The 15,806-nt window shown below is 48.3% G+C and overlaps 1 protein-coding gene across 4 annotated transcripts in view; it reads left to right on the top strand.

The window, feature by feature from the left end:
* Window positions 1–1,629: 1,629 nt before the first annotated feature.
* The window catches only part of MGRN1 (mahogunin ring finger 1), a 55,325-nt gene continuing 41,148 nt past the window's right edge, over window positions 1,630–15,806 (top strand). For 3 of the 4 annotated variants that reach the window (XM_040591502.1, XM_040591504.1, XM_040591503.1), the window contains exons 1-3: window positions 1,631–1,810; window positions 9,645–9,763; window positions 12,727–12,815. In XM_040591502.1, coding sequence (XP_040447436.1) covers window positions 1,723–1,810; window positions 9,645–9,763; window positions 12,727–12,815 — 296 coding nt within the window. In that variant the 5' untranslated portion in view covers window positions 1,631–1,722. Of the gene's footprint in view, window positions 1,811–9,644; window positions 9,764–12,726; window positions 12,816–15,806 lie in introns of all 4 variants that reach the window. The other variant, XM_040591505.1, reaches the window with a different exon arrangement.

Genomic DNA, 15,806 nt, shown 5'->3' with positions numbered 1-15,806 from the left:
TCCTGGTGGCCCTGCTACACTGGAGGACGCAGCAGAGCAAGGTCCAATCCTGCTCTCTCCTCACCCCCAGTACCCGTTCCCCCACAGCCGGTGCCTTGTTTGGCCCCACCAATGCAGAGCTGCTGTGCTCAGGGTGGCCACCACAACTGCAGGGGTAATAACTAGCCAAGAAGTGTGTGTCCCCTTGGGTTTGTTTGCTTATTCCCACCGGGCTTGTTTTAGTTTGTGTTTACAGCCAGCAAATTCCACCTCCTGCCTGCTCACTCACTATCATAAAATCCTCCCGTGCGGGCCAGCTGGGCTCCCTGCAGCGTCCTGTCTCCCCGCACCCTGGTCCCTGCTCCCAAGGCCGGTTTAAGAGATTTTGCATGTGCAACTTTATCTCCTTCATGTTTCCTGGGGATCCCCAACTCCACAGCTGGGAATTTGGGTCCCCAGCTCCTTTGCAACATGAACCTGTCTGTAGCATGTGTGCAGAAAGGTGCCTCCCTTAACAAATCAAGCCTGGGCGGCTTTTCCCTGCGCCTTTGCAAGACCTTGGTGCCAGAGGGGACAGGGATCAGTGCTGGGACATTGGTGGGGGCTCTTTTGTACCTCTTCTTCCACACTATCCTCCTGTCAGGCATGCAAGACAGCCTTCAGTCTTTCCCCGCTTTCATGCACCCTCATGTCTGAACCTCAGACACCTCTGCTCGCTTCTCTGGGTGGATTATCTCCAAGAGGAGGAACCCAGAAGAGGTTTCCCCATGTGAGCATCACACGGTCCTGCAGCTGGGGAGGCCCACCATCTGCCTCTTCTGCTGGCAGCGAGCCTCAGCCAGCAGCAGGTACCACCTCTGACAGAATTGGCCCAGGTAACGAAGCCCCACGCCAAACATCCCGGGAGGTGTGTGGCTACCGCAGCTGGTCCCACACTGGTCCCTGCATACTCCATTGCAGCAGGGACCAGCCATGCCTGGGGATGCCTCCCCGGCACCATGTCCTGCCCCCCCCAGCCAGTGGGAAGGGAGGCTGATGGGAATGATTGTGGTATTGCTGCCCAAAGCTCTTCTGCAAAACAGCTACCAGCAGGTTAATCTTTCCCTGGGCTCAGCAAAACTGTCTGCTGAGGCTCAGCTGCGCCAGCCAGATGCCGTCAGTGTAATTCCTTCTCCCTGCTTTGCCTTTGCACCTTTTGCAGGATGCATCCCTGTGCGGTGTCCCTGCGCGTCCTCCCTGTGCATCCTGGCGCATCCCTGTGCAGCGTGTCCCTCTGGATCCTCCCTGTGCATCCCTGTGCAGAGTGTTCTTCTGCAGTGTGTTCCTGTGCGTCCCTGTGCAGTGTCCCTGTGCGTCCTCCCTGTGCATCCCAGTGCAAGCTCCCAAGGGCTTCCTTGTCCCAGGTGTATCCCCAGGTGTTCTCTTTGCACAGCCCTGTGCAGGGCACGGCAGCTCGGTGCCCGGTGCCATGCCCCGCCCCGCGTGGCAGCGCCCCCTGCCGGCAGAGCGCAGGCTGCGCCCCGGGGGAGACCGTGGGGCGTCTCCACCTCCTCACCCACCCCCCCACCCCCCCCGCCGCGCAGAGCTGGTGGTATGCGCCGTCGCGGTGCCTGACGGGAGTTGTAGTGCGGGGCGGGCGGTCTCGCTCTCCCGGCGTGCCGCGCGCCGCCGCCGTGGGTGCGGGTGCGGTGCGGTGCGGGCCGCTCGCCGCCGCGCTGGTCTGCGTCCCCGGGCCCGGCCGCCATGGGCTCCCTGCTCAGCCGGCGCATCGCGGGCGTGGAGGACATCGACATCCAGGCCAACTCGGCCTACCGCTACCCGCCCAAGTCCGGTGAGGGCCGCGGGGCCGCTCTCCTCAGCGCCGCGGACGGGGGACGGGCCTGCGCCGGGCCCGGTGCCTCCCTGAGGGGGACAGGTGTAGGGGGGGGTGGTCCCGGGGCGGCCAGGCCGCGGGGAGCCCGGGGGAAGGGGCTGCGGGAGGGCCCCCGCGGGGCCCGGGGCCGGCGCTGGCTGTGCTCGGGGCCCGGCCCGGCCGGCTTCGGGGCCTCCCTGCGGGGGGCGGCCGGTCCGTCCGCCCGGGCGGCACCTGTGGTACGGGGCCGCCTCGGCGCCCTGTCCGGCTGAAGGGTGGGGGTGCAGCAGGGCCGGGTGCCCCGAGTAACGCTTCAGCAGCCTGCCCATCCCGCTGTCAGTGCCCGCGGCCGGGCTGCCGCTGCCCTCGGTCTGGGTGGGTCATGGAGGCGAGCCAGGCTTCGCTTCTGCGCTCTAGAAACGGGACTGCGAGTCGTCGGTGTGCGGCAAGTGGGGCATCTCCTGCTGGTACAGAGGAAGTGACAGCGGAGTTCGGTGGGGATATGGAAGAAAAATCCAATCTGGTGGAATGTAGAATGGAAAAATTCCCACATGACAGCTCCTTAAAATGGCAGGGGTTCTCACCTCAGAGCCGTTGGACTGACATGGCCTGTATGGGTGTTTGTTTTCCAAAGGGAAATGTTCTGAAAGCATAAGAGAGTTGTCAGCAGTGTCACTTTTGTGGAGCTGGGTTGAGCCCCTGACTCACCTTGGCTTAGACTGGCTCTTGAGATTGGCCTGATTTAACTTGTTTAAAGAGTTTATTTTTTCTTCTCACAAAGCAAGTCATCAGGGAAATTCAGATTATCTTTTCTCCTACCATATCCATTTGCTTACAAATATTTTTAGTTTCTATTCTGCTAGGGCTTTGCCAGGCAGGCTAAAAAATTTGCAGAGCTGCAGTTTGGGTTCCCTTGTTCTCAGGTACAGGTGTAGCATAGCCTTTTTGTTCAGAGGCTCAAGTTCTGTGTGTGTCTGGTGACTTGCTGGCTGTGACATCCTCAGGGCTGTGTGATGGAGGGAGCTAGGCCTCCCTGTTTTGTTTGAAGGGAGTGCAAGATCTTCTCAGGTGGAGAAGGCCGTCCTGCCATCATTACACCTTGTCTTGTTGCAGGTTGGCCTTCAGCAAGAATGGTGGTGTGGAGGAGATGGAAGGGGGGAACCTGCCCAGAATTCTTCAGCTTTGTTGGTTCTTATAGAAAATGTGACCTAGGGGGGGTGGGAGTTACTTTCTTGGGCTGCTAGGAAAGGCAAGTGTCACTGCTAGGTTACAGTAGGACTTTGCACGTCACTTGGGTGGCTGGGGTGTTTTCCCACTGTGGGGAACTGGGAGGATGTGAGCTGCCTGCTGAGCTGTAGCTATGGTACCATGGGCCCTGCTGGCAATTTTCTTACAGCCTAGAGGTTGCACCTGCTTTCTGTTGACACTTGGATGGGATTTTAGGTATGGACTGGATTAATTATAACCACCATATGCAATGAACATTAAACTGCTTCTTTCAAATCATCATCCTGTTGTTTCTGTACTGTTGTAATTAGCCAGACTAGAATTTAACAGTGTGTTGGGTTTTAGCCAACGTGCTTGTCAAGGTAACCCTGTCGCACATGAGAGGTTGGGTTTGTACGTTTACATGCCTCCTGGAAGGGGTCTGTTGACCTAGATGCTGCCAAAGAGCATTCCACATGTCATATCTTCCTTGTAAAACTGAACACCTGATGCTTGCAAGCAGCTGATTAAAGAAAAATATTGATATTTCCTTTAAAGGCTTTGGATACAATTAGATGCTTGTTAATTTATTTTCTGTTGCACTTGCCTGTGCTCTTCCTGAAAGCATACTGGCTTTAGGCTAGACCTTGCTCTTCACCTTCATCAGGTTTATCTAACAAGGGTCCCCTTGACTTCAGGAAGGGAGAAGAGCTGTTCAAGCTCAAGATCATTCTAGGCAATAGAGGTTGTGAGCACTTCTAAGATGGAAAATCCAGGAAGGTTATTAAACAGCAGAACAGTAAGGGCTGTGAGGAATGCAGCCCCCACTGCCCCCCACTGCTTTCTTCAGGTGGAGCATGTTCAGAAGGACACTGTCCCTTCTGGTCTTGCAATCCTAAGCATGTTTGTCTTGGGGCTGGAAAGATTGGTTCTGACTGGTACAAAACCTGACAGTGAAGATGACTGGTAGTGAGCATGTCTAGTTTTATTTGATTTTAGGAAGCAAGTTTGAAGTAGTACAAAAAGTTCTTAGACTAAATGGTTGCTAATTATTTCTAACTTGACACTGTTGCTGTGAGCTCTACTGCTACTGACTGCCTGACTGGAAGAAGCCAGTTTTCCATCAGCTGTGTCAGATGTTTGAATGTGTGCACTGGCGTGCTAGCCTGACATGCAGGCAATCTCCTGGCTGCTCAGAGATTACTCCTGAAAGGCTTGAAGATGTGGTGAGAGACTTTACCTGATGTTAGCCATCCTCTGGAGTCCTGTGCAGCACCAAGGGCTGTCTGTCATCTTTTATGTTCTTTCCCTACGAGTATCTGGATTAAGTAGATCGTGACTCTGTGTGAGTGTCTGCAAGCTGCTGTGGCTCTGGTCAGCTGCCGTCTGGTTGGCATTGGTTTGAAGGATGCAGATTTGTGTTCTTGAGCAAACACACCACCTCACAAGTGGGTCATGTTGTGTGAGGAAATAAACACAAAATACAGGTATTCTGACTATAATTTAAGCAGTGTGTCAGTCTGCCTGTGAAAAGGAACACTTTACCAGGTCGTACTGGTTGCAAATGCAGTGGTGAATATTCAGTTCTCATTTATTGACTTCCAATGTGGTTATTGCTGGGTCAGTCACGTGCTCTGTGGAGGATTGAGCAGGTGGTTGTAGAATCCACCTTGGTCCTTATGAGCCAGAGTCCCTAATGAGGCATGGATAGATTGTTTAACAGCTTGGTTGCAACTGATACACAGTTTTGCTGTTAAAAATCCTCTGAAAATGCCCTTCTTGTTCCTCCAATGCATGATCATCTGCATTTCCCCTCCTGCATCTGTGGGGCTGAGGCTGCTGAAATGCTGTGAGGTGGCACCCAATACCCTTCTCTGATCCCTCTTAGCTGGTACCTTTTAACCTTTCTTGCTTGCTTCATGGAGACTGTGTTGGTATTGCAGATGCCTGACCAGTTGGAAGGCGGTTGGAGAAGGGCCCAGTTTGTACAGAAGAATTGGTGCCCCTGTGAAATGAGCTAAAAATGGGTAATTGCAAGGAACAGTCATGATCTTTGCTGTGCTTCTGTGCTTGGAGCAGTAAAATGATCCGTGTTCTCGCATGCAGTCTCATGATGCTCCTATTGCTTTAGCAACCAGTGAGCAATGCACCAGTGTTTTGCGCAGCTCCTTCGTCAGCTCATCTCTTGTTCCAGTGAGCTCATCTGCACTGTGGAGCAGGGCAGGGAGCACGTGCCCTTGAGAAGGCTTTTCTCCTCTGGAGTGGGCTCTTGAAAGAGAATTCCCTGGATGTTTCTGGGAGGAAAAAGAGGAGGCGGATTACTCCTCTCTGAAGCTGAACTGCTTTATTGTTTGGGAATGATGCTTTAATCAAAGAAAGAGCAATTTTAAGTAGGAGAAGCATACCCAGTCCATCACTTTGTTCTCAGCTCATAAGCCATGTGTACTGTCACAGCATCGAGACAGAAATATGTACCTGTATTTCAGACCTAGCTTTCATTCCTCACCCACTCCGCAAAGCACAGCAGAGCTGTTGTCTCTGTCATTCCTGTTGTAGTTCTGTAGGAGCTTCAGCCCAACCCTGCTGGTGACAGCCATCACCACCTGCCGTTGAGTGGAGCTTCCTCTTCCTGCCCTCTCCCTAGGTACTCAGGAGCACCAGAGTGGAGCGCTTGTGGGTCAAAAGCAGTTGCTTTTGCTACTTGTTTTTTGCTGGATTATATTTAACCCTGCTCAGAGCCACGTTCCTGTTTGCTACGTGATGGTGGCCCAACAGGGATGGGTGATGGGGAAGACAAGATGGCCTCATCCAGCCGTGGTGCTGGTTTGGGCTCAGACTGTGTCTAGGACTGTGCTGTGAGTCCATCCCTTGACACGCTGTGGTGGTGAGTGTCTGGCTGAGTAATTAAAAAGGGCTCAATTTCTATCACTTCCCTGTTAATTCTAATAATGTTGGGAAGTCTAAATGGGCATCTAATTGCTTTCTATTAATGAACATTGTATGATACAGCCCTTGTTTTGATGGGGTTACAGTTGTGTTGCCGACTCTGCTCTTGGCCATTGTAGGGTGCTGTGTCCCCTGCCAGCGTGTCACTCATGTATCGCATCCATGTGTTGGGTTTGCATGGTCACAGGATTAGGGTGCTGGGTTAGGGTTAGAGAGCAGTAGTTATGACTGGAGCAGCCCGGTGCTTAATGCTGGTGCATTTATGGTAATAAAACCCGACCACCATGTTGGACTAAATGTTAACTGGTTTGGTGATGTTTGACGCTGTGGAGAAGCCTTGGGTTCCAGTTTGGTTTTGTGTGGGACAAACTGATGTTCAGACTTAGCAGTTCTGGGTGGCCCGGTGATGTTCTGCCAGCCACTGTAAAGTTTTCCGCCACAACAATTTCTCTTACAACCACTGCTTGTACTACGTTTACCTTAGCGGTGTCACCCGTTTGTGTTGTCTTTTATTTAGTGCTCTCCTATGTTTTGTGCTGATTTACTCTGGGGAAGTAAAGTCACAGTTTTTCTTTGCACTGGGATTTTTCACATATTCATTCCTTGTTTAATTGTATGTGATTCTTTCCTCTTAAGCGTGTCACTGCATTTTTCTGGAAGATTTCTGTTTGTAGCAGTTCTGTGGAGGTTTAATCCAAGGATTCTTTGCTTTGCTTTTTTTCCTGCTGAAGAGGATGGTGCTTAGCATCCTCCTTGTGTCCATAGCTACAGAGCTCTGTGTAAAGCTGGTGCAACACCTGTGTTAGGTAGGTCAGGGTTGTTTTGTAGGTTGGGGGGCCATGTGGGAACAGGGTTTAAGAGGCATGATAGTCTGGCTAAAATCCTAAAGCTTTCTTTGTAATGGAGTTGGAAATAGAACCTAGAGATGGAGCTGCAGCAGGATTTTAATGCATAGAAAATACATACAAGCCTTTTACAGACACTAGAAATCCTTTCAGTCTTGCACTAGATATGTGGATGTCACGGGGACCAGAGAAGAGGATACCTCATATTTTCCTTCTTGAAATTTCTTTGTCCTTTTAGCCCTTGGTGTGATATTTACAGAAGTGTTTTCTTAGAGCGTTTTGTCTCCAACTTGGGCAAACAACTGAGTTGCTTGTGACAGTGGTTGAGAGGAATAATGCGTAACTTTGGCCTTACCTTGAGAACTCTGAACTTAAGGTGTTGTTGTAGCAGCTGGTTTCTGAAAACTTGCAATAGAGTATCTTTTTTTAGCTGCTAAAAACTGTTATAAATTTGTGAAGACAGTTTACAGCTGTCCTTGTTAGTTTTGCTGTTGAGACCTTACATACGTGGTGGCTTTTGTATGTAGCAGCACTGGCAGAGCCCAGGGGTGTTCTGCTCATCAGTGTATTCCCCTCTGAGGTCTTCAACGTGATTTTCCTCATGCTCTTTGTGACTGGCACTGACCACGTTTCATGTTTGCTCATGAAGGAAGTGCCTCTGGGGGAAAAAACCTACTCCTTCACGTTGCAGGAGGTGACTTAGCAGGAAGATGAAGGGAGCATTCAGTTTGAACGCAGAATTGAAGCTGTGGTTTCCAGTTTTCCAGTTGCAGGGGGTAGTGTGTATGTGAGAAATCCTAACAATTTGTTAGAGATCCCAAAAGTAGTTCTTGGTGGAGCAAAGACAGCGTGGCAGCTGCTTTGAATGTGCCAGTTACGTGTCTTAGTGTCATTCCAGTTGTATGAGAGAGATCTTTTCATCCCAAGGTGCTGGTGAGGCTGCCTGGCAATGCTCTCCTGGACAGCCAGCTCCCTGCAGGCACAGGGTTTCGGTGGTGGTGAGCAGTCCTTGCCTGCTCTGGGGTTCTGTGTCCTCTGCATGTGGGATGCAGAACTTCTTCCACAAAAAAGCTCTGCTCTGAATTTGTGGAATACAGGTTTACTGAGGTGAGTTGAACCCCAGGATATCTTGTTTACTGAATACGAGGGAGCTGTTGGACTCTGATCCCAGATCATCAGCTGCTGCGTTGCTGAGACATCTTGCACAAGCATTGTCTTCACGGTTAATTAGATAAAATGCTCCAAAACACAATCCTACTTGACCCACATAAAATGTGAAATCTGTTCCTAAACCCCAGTGTTTGGTCACACTGTTCTGAAGCTTAGTATAAGCGTAAACCACTGCAGCCTCTCTCAGGTGGAGAGTCTGTATCAAGCTAGCTGTGCTTGGAGATCATATGCAGATGAGCTTTTTAATTTGTTGCTTCTGGGAGGGGAGGGAAAAGGTTGCCTGTCATTTGGAGCACCTACATTTTGTTGTGCTGATTGTGTAGGACAGATTCTAGGTAGCTTCTGGACCTGTGCTGAGGTTGATTGTTGTTTCTGGAAAGAAGGATGTGTTTCTATAATATAAACATCTGGATGCTTATAAGCTGAGCTCAGCAATAGCTGAGCACTTCCATCGTCATTAAAGCACTACCATCTGTGCAAAGTAAGAAGAGCCTTTCTTGGAGCATAAAGGAAAAAAGCCTTAATGGAAAAAACAGAGCCATTCATGAAAACCCTTCCATTTTGGAGTAAATCATGCTTGCTCCTAGCTAGAGGGACTGCAAATCCTTCCATAATGCCTCCATAACCATTCAGATGATTAGTTACTGCTTCTGTAATGACTCGTTTTAAAACAAATTTTATGCTGTCTATGCATTGCCCCTAGGGAAGAAAATGTACATTTGGCTCAGTCCTTTCATCATGCGCATGAAAAACCCCCACTCTGAAACTTCAAGAGAAACAGCTTGGGTGGAGCCTTCTATTTTAGTTCTCTCATGATACTTATTTCTCTGGAATTGTAACTTTCTGAAGTTCATATTTGAGAGTGTTTTCCTGAAGTCTTTCTAGGAGAAGGCTACATTTGTGTTGCTCTCGTACATCTGAGTTGATTTGGTTGATTTTGCAGTTAACCCAGGGCTCCAGAATCCCAGTGACCTTTGCACTATAGTGTATCACCTTAAAGACGAATGAAACAAGTGTGTGGTGAAGCTTTCAGAGCTGAAGTTCAATTTAGTCAGTCCCAGGGTGTATCTCTTCTAGACATCCATGTTTCTGCACTTAGAACTGTCAATGTTATTCATCAAATTCAACATCAAGGTATATAGTCTGTAGCATTCGCGGTGAAGGTTTTGTGTGGTTCTCACCCTGGGATATGGGAGCAAAAACGGAGAGGGAAGACAGACTTCGCCCAAAGGGAGTCCCTCTGGCTGTGCAGAGCTTTGCTGAGGGGGGAAGCTTCATCCTTCTCTGAGTACGTTGGTGGTGTTTGTGGGACTGGACTTCACGCTGGAAGGTGGAGAAAAGAGGGATTCATCAGAACTGAGCAATATTGAAAAGAGCTGACTCTTACTGCTCCCTGTCTCTTCTCTGGAAAACAAGTTAGAATGGAATTGTCTCTGCTGTAATATTTATTCTAGGCTGATCCCCCGCCCCCCACTTCTACTGTTGGCAGTGGCCATCAGTAGTACAGAGGAGTGAACTAGCAAGTATTTTCTGTCTTGTGCTCTTTTATACTTGTGAATTAAAAACTGCACAGACCAGCTGTTCTTTAGGAAGCACTCATTTAGAGGTTTGTTTTTTAATTCCTTTGTGGTTTGTTTTTTTTCTAGGAAACTACTTTGCAAGTCACTTCTTTATGGGAGGCGAGAAGTTTGACACCCCTCACCCCGAGGGCTACCTTTTTGGCGAGAACATGGATCTAAACTTCCTCGGGAATAGACCTGTCCAGGCAAGTTCCTATATGCTGTCTATTTTACCCTTTTGTTTTCTGACTATTTTGGAAAATCTTGTGTAGGGCTTGTAGAGGAAGGTAGCACAGACCTAAGAGACCTCGCTGCTTGGGGAGTGTCATTCCAGTCTGAGGTACAAAAGCATTCCTCTACCCCATGTCCCAGCTTGCTACCTGCTGTAGCTGTTCAGGTACAAGCAGAGTTTTTCTAGGAAGCAGTATTCACCTTCTGGGTTTATTTTCACTTAGGGCAGGAAGAAGAAGTAGTGGGGGAAGAAGAACAGGGACTCAGGAGCACAGATTTTGGGACTGATTCTGATTGCCTGCCTGAGCAAGTGTAAAACATGCTGCAGAGAGAAGGCTGGAAGGCAGATCCACTCTCAGAGCCTGAACTTCACAGGGTTTGTGGGCACGCTGGCTGGATTCCAGTCAGTGTTCAGTGCATGCTGTTCTCAGGGTAAATGAGTGGCTTGACTGAGCCTAGGGCAGTGTTATGACAGATCTTGATATTTGGTGATTTTTGTTTGCTTTGTAACCTAGGTGGGCTGCTGAGAAAGTCTGTCCTTTAGCTTTCCCATTTGGAACATGGAGGTATTTCGGGGCACACAGGTGTTTTACCAGACTGTGAAAAGTGACCTGCTTGAGTAATTGGCTTGCTCTGTTGTCGTGGACAGGGAATGGTACTGTTGTGAGGGTCAGATAGGAATTTTATGCAAGCGTTTTAGATTCCTATTGCATCTCAGGACTGCTTAAAAAGAGCCACAAAGTAACAAAGTAGGAGCCATTCAGAGATGTTTTCAAAGTGCTGGGGAGGAAAGGGAAGAGAGCTGCTTGTTTGCCACTTGTTTTCCTAGTTGTTTCTGCAGCTTCAAAACATGACAATGAAAAATTGATGTCATAGTTCTCATCTTCAGAAAAGCGGTGACTATTAGCTAATTCGTGCTTGTAGTGCTCGGAGGCGGTTCAGTATCACCTCTGTTTTACAGATCAGAGAAACTGAGGCAAGATGACTTGATGTTTAAATTGGACTGGTGACAAGCACGTGCTTTGAGTTGTCCTCAGGCTATGCCATTGGTCTTCTTAACACCACAGTTAGATAACAGGTCTCTGCAGGAGAGGACAAGGGAGGATCTGGGAAGCTGTTGTTCAAGCAGAAAGCATAGATAAGCAAGGAATTAGGAGTGACTTTAGATGGAAATCGTTCTGGATGTAACAATCCTGTGGAGGCTTGGAGATGCTCGCCACCTACCCTGCGCCGTGTCTGCATACAGGGCCTGTGCAGAACAGTGGTTAAAAGCTGACCGCTTCTCTTTCGCTTTGTGACTAGCAGCTGCACAGCGCTCCCAACAAAAGCAGAAAACGCAGCTGTTAGCTAAATATCCCATGTGCATATGGCTGTGGGGACTAACCTTGCAGAGCTGAATTGACTGCATGTCTCAGCCTGGGTTTCCTTGCAGACATCCCAGTGCTGAATTTCATCACTTCTTAAGAGGGGAGTGGGTGAGAATGCTATTAACACAGTGGGATGGTTGCCAAATAGGTTTAAGAGAGGGAGGCTGTTTTGGTATATAGTTTGCCTATGTAAAGTTAATGCCCTTTGGCAGCTCTGATTAATCTTCAAGGAAAAAAACACTCGAACACAGAGCAGCAAAACTGCTTTCTGGATGTGGGCCAAGTTCTTGCTTTGGCGTAACAGAGGGCTTGTGTAGAGCAGTGTTACCAACCACAGCAGTGAGGGTGCAAGGAAAGTAGCTGTTGTTGTCCTGTGAAATCTCTGCTGCCTGTGGCTGTGGTACAGGGTCTTTTGCAGCTTTCTCCTGTTGGTCCAGAAACATGTTTTCCCTCAGGCTCTGGCTGTTGCCCCACCAATACATTTCTGTGGCCTGTGGGGACAACACTCAAGGGTTGTGCCCTGGAGCTGCCCTGAAGTTCAGCTGCAGCATCAGCATTTGTCTGCCTGTTTAGCAGACTAATTTCTAAGGAAATGTATATTGGTGGTCCCTGGTACTTCTGCTCTGCGTCAGTCATTCCATTCTCTCTGCACTGCTGCAGAGCATGTAGTCTGTGTGTGTTTGAAGGACCCCAACTCTAATGAGTTTGCGTGGTGGCTTTGTTGCTGGATACATTCAGTGTAACCTTCTGCCTGAAAGCCTGTCCCTTAGCTCTGTACCTTTGTGTCGTGCTGTTGCTCTGACTTGAGCAGGGCTGTGTCTCCAGGCTGAGCACCTATCAAACTTGGCCATTGTGCGAGTGGATGTTTCAGGTTCAGACTTCACCAAGCAGAGAGGAGGTCCAGCAGGCAGGTCTGCAGCTGTACAGGTTGTGGTCCCCACAGTAAGGAGTTTCCTTTGCATTTCTCACTGGAGTGTGTGACCAGTAAGGAGGATTACAGTCTGAAGCATTATCGTCTTTTATTTAAAGGACAATCTGTGAGAGAAGGTCTCTGGACTGTAGAATAGAATGAGGCCCCCTATCCCTGTCTTGTTCTTTTCTTTTCCAGAACATTTGCCCCATTGTTTCAGAATAAAAAGAATTTCCCCCAGTAATCCAGGGCTTCGGCATACTGATTAGCAGTCAAGTCACTGTTTGCGTGCTGTAACAGACATGAAAGAGCTGCATTTCTTCTGCTCAAGCTGGAGGTGGTTTCTTTAGTGGAAATAAAAGCTTGTGAGAGCAAGGCTTTCCAGACTGAGAATTCAGGCTGCAGAAAAAGCTTGTGAAAATGCTCTTTCTTGAAGTGTGTACTCCCAATATGAGTTATTGCTGGGCCAGAGCAGGATTTTTGCCCTGAAACATGCTTGTTTTATCTGTAAATAGAATCCTATATTACTGTTCCTTGTGGCTGTTGTACTGAGTACCCTTAAAGGTAGATGTTTCTTGGTTTGGGTAAATCATATGCCAGGTAATATGCTGCTACCTTTTATAGCATAATAACAGGAGAATTATTTGCCTCTTTGTTCCAGTTTCCCTATGTAACTCCAGCTCCACATGAGCCAGTGAAGACACTGAGAAGTCTGGTGAATATCCGCAAAGATTCTCTCCGACTTGTGAGGTACTGTTATTGCCTGAACTTTTCATTTCATTCAACCCAGCAATCTGTCGTCCAGAGCCAAACTCTATTTGAAAAGGTTTTGGGGAAAGGGCTGAATTCCAGATCCTTCTTGCTAGGTATGTCCAGAGGTTCCAGTGTTCCCTTGTGATCAGAGCTTTCAGGTGGTTTGTTGTTCCTTATCCTTAGATTTGAGCAATCTGTGTTTCCAAACAGGACCAGGGATGTATCCATCTCTGGAGGACAGGCTAGAGTGGTAAACAAAACCATGAAATCATTAGCATGAGTGGAAGATATTAGGCTGTAGGGTTTATTAACCTGGCAGATTCCTTTCTGCTTTCTTGTGCAAGGAGAAGCCAGAAAGTAGCAGATTCTGGTGCAAGTCACAAGCAAGGAAGACTGATTGGTCTTGAGTGAAACTTCCTCAGGTTTCTCCTGTTGCCAAGATAGTTTGGTCCTAGTATTACGCATTTGTTTAGATGGCTGGTGTCCCATGCGTGGGTGGAGGAGGTCTGGATCATCATGGAGATCTGTTACCTTTCAGTGCTCAACGCTGAGATCTAAAGTGGCACTAGCTGGATTAAATGCAATGGCCAACACTTTGACCTGCAGCTGCCGTCTTTCAAACAGATGGCTGGAGTACAGGGGCCCAGCGCTTTGTGTTGGTCCGAGCGACTGGGCGGGTGTCCAGACAGAGCTTTTCTCAAAGATCCTGGAGTTGCTCTGAATTCTGCATTTCAGGTGCAGGGCTGGAGTACTGGCAGGGGGCCAACTTCAACCCTCAGCCAAGGTGGTTCTGAGAGCGTGGTATAACGTGAGTAATTTTAGTCATAACCACACAAAACCCTCGGTTTGTTTTTATGTGAAAACTGAAGGTTGGGGTTTTTTTTGGTTTGTTGTATTTTTAAATGAGCAATACGTGTGGTTTCAAAACTGATTGAACAGGAAAAGAGGGAAGAACTGAAAAAGTAACCATTGGTAAAGGGCTCTGAATGCTGTCTGGCTTTTTCAGCTAAAGAGTGAAGTATTTCTCTAGGGGAAAGTCTTGTTTTCCTCCCACACTTGCTGTGGAAAGGGTGTTTTTTCCTCCTTGCAGACATCCACACAAACATTGTAACACCTATCAGAAGCCAAACGGGGAGCGGCTTTTCCACTGGGAGAGGCCTTCCTGTGAATGGAGATGTTGGTGAGGTTTAGTACATACAGTTCTATCATTCTCCTTTCAGTGGTTGCACGTCCTGTGCCCCCAAGCACATTTGCAGCTCTGGACTATTTGAAATACAGTGTCCATGCACCTAGATAGTGTTTAGGTTTGCATCTGTCTTAATTCTTGGTACTATTGATTCTTTCTCTGCCTCGTGAGCTCTCATGTGCTCTCAGGCTCTTGTGCTGCTGCTGCTGTGTTAGTGCTGATGACAACACTACCAATATTATCAGTACAAAATTAGAGTAGACCCAAAATAAGATTTTGATTGCCAGTCCCCAAGGGCACATTCCGTTTTGTACTTTTCTACGATTCTGGACTAGAGGCTTTTCCTTTCTCCCTCTGTGCATGTAAAGACAGTTTGTACCCTCTCCAGCCTGGCTTATTTGCAACCGATGGTTGAGGATTGCATGTTCTTTCCAAAACTAGTTAATTTTAATTTACCACCTCCTCCACCAAATAAAATGAAACTGAGCTAAGTGTCTAGGTGTAAAGTAGATTCTGATGGTAAAGTCCTCACAAGTTTTTTGTTTTTCATAGAATTACAGAATCATAGAATGAGTTGGAAGGGACTTAAAGGTCATGTAGTTTCAACCCCTCTGCCATGGGCAGGGACACCTTGCACTAGACCAGGCTGCTCCAAGCCCCATCCAGCCTGACCTTGGGCACTGCCAGGGATGGGGCATCCACAGCTGCTCTGGGCAGCCTGTGCCAGCGCCTCAGTATTCTCACACCGAAGAATTTTTGTCTCTCGCATCTAAATCTACCCTTTTACAATTTAAAGCCATTCCCCCTTGTTCTATCCCTACGGGCCCTTGTAAAAAGTCCCTCCCCAGCTTTCCTGTCAGCCTGTTTATGCCCTGGCAGGCTGCTGTAAGGTTTTCCCAGAGCCTTCTCTTCTCCAGGCTGAACCACCCCACCTCTCTCAGCCTGTTTTCATAAGAGAGGTGCTCCAGTCTCTGATCAGCTTTGTGGCCTCCTCTGGACTCACTCCACTAAGACCACAGAGCATTTTGGATAAGGGCCTGAGAGGCAGGCAGATGGTAAAGATTGAGGGGAGATAGGTGAGTCACTGTGAGTGAGACAAGGGAAATCCCTTCTCTTCCCTCTCCAGCACAGCACACTGACCTTGATCCTTGGAGCTGTTCGTCCCGCGGTGGAGGTGGTGATGGTGGTGGTGCTGAGATTGCCTGCTCTGCAGCCCTGGACAGCATTTAACTGTGTACAGATCCCTGCAGAACCCCCAAATAGGAAAAGCTTCCATTTGATAGTGATCTCCCCTCATGAAAGTCAACACTGATAGAGACATCATCTAGTTCTTTCTTCATTTAATGCCTGCTCTAATACTGATGTAATCCATATCTCACAATATGAAGGCAAGCGATACTTAGCACTTATCCTGCATGTCTACTAAGTTTTTGGTTGAACTTTTTAATCTCCTCAAAGGATGAAATTGGGTTTGACTCAACCTATTTCCATAAAACTGTCATGGCTGTTGTTAATTATATTTTTATCTTTTTAATTCTTTAACAGACAAACAAAAAGTTCCAGCATTTCCATTGTTTTATCCAGAAGTGATGTTAGACCAGGTGGCGTCAGCTCCCATGGTCATCCTGCTTTGCCTTTTTCATCGTAACATTGGATCAGCTATTTGTTCTCAAAGGTGGTCAGTCGCTTCTGCTCTGTACATGTGATTGTGAAGGCTATGTGATTAACTTGTGTGCATGACTGAAAGGCACACCTACCAAAGTCACTGGTGTCTAAATTTGTGCATGCATCTGTGGCCACCT

The sequence above is a fragment of the Falco naumanni genome, chromosome 4, assembly GCF_017639655.2.
Source record: "Falco naumanni isolate bFalNau1 chromosome 4, bFalNau1.pat, whole genome shotgun sequence".
Taxonomy (NCBI): domain Eukaryota; kingdom Metazoa; phylum Chordata; class Aves; order Falconiformes; family Falconidae; genus Falco; species Falco naumanni.
This window is presented reverse-complemented; position numbering and strand designations above follow the sequence as displayed.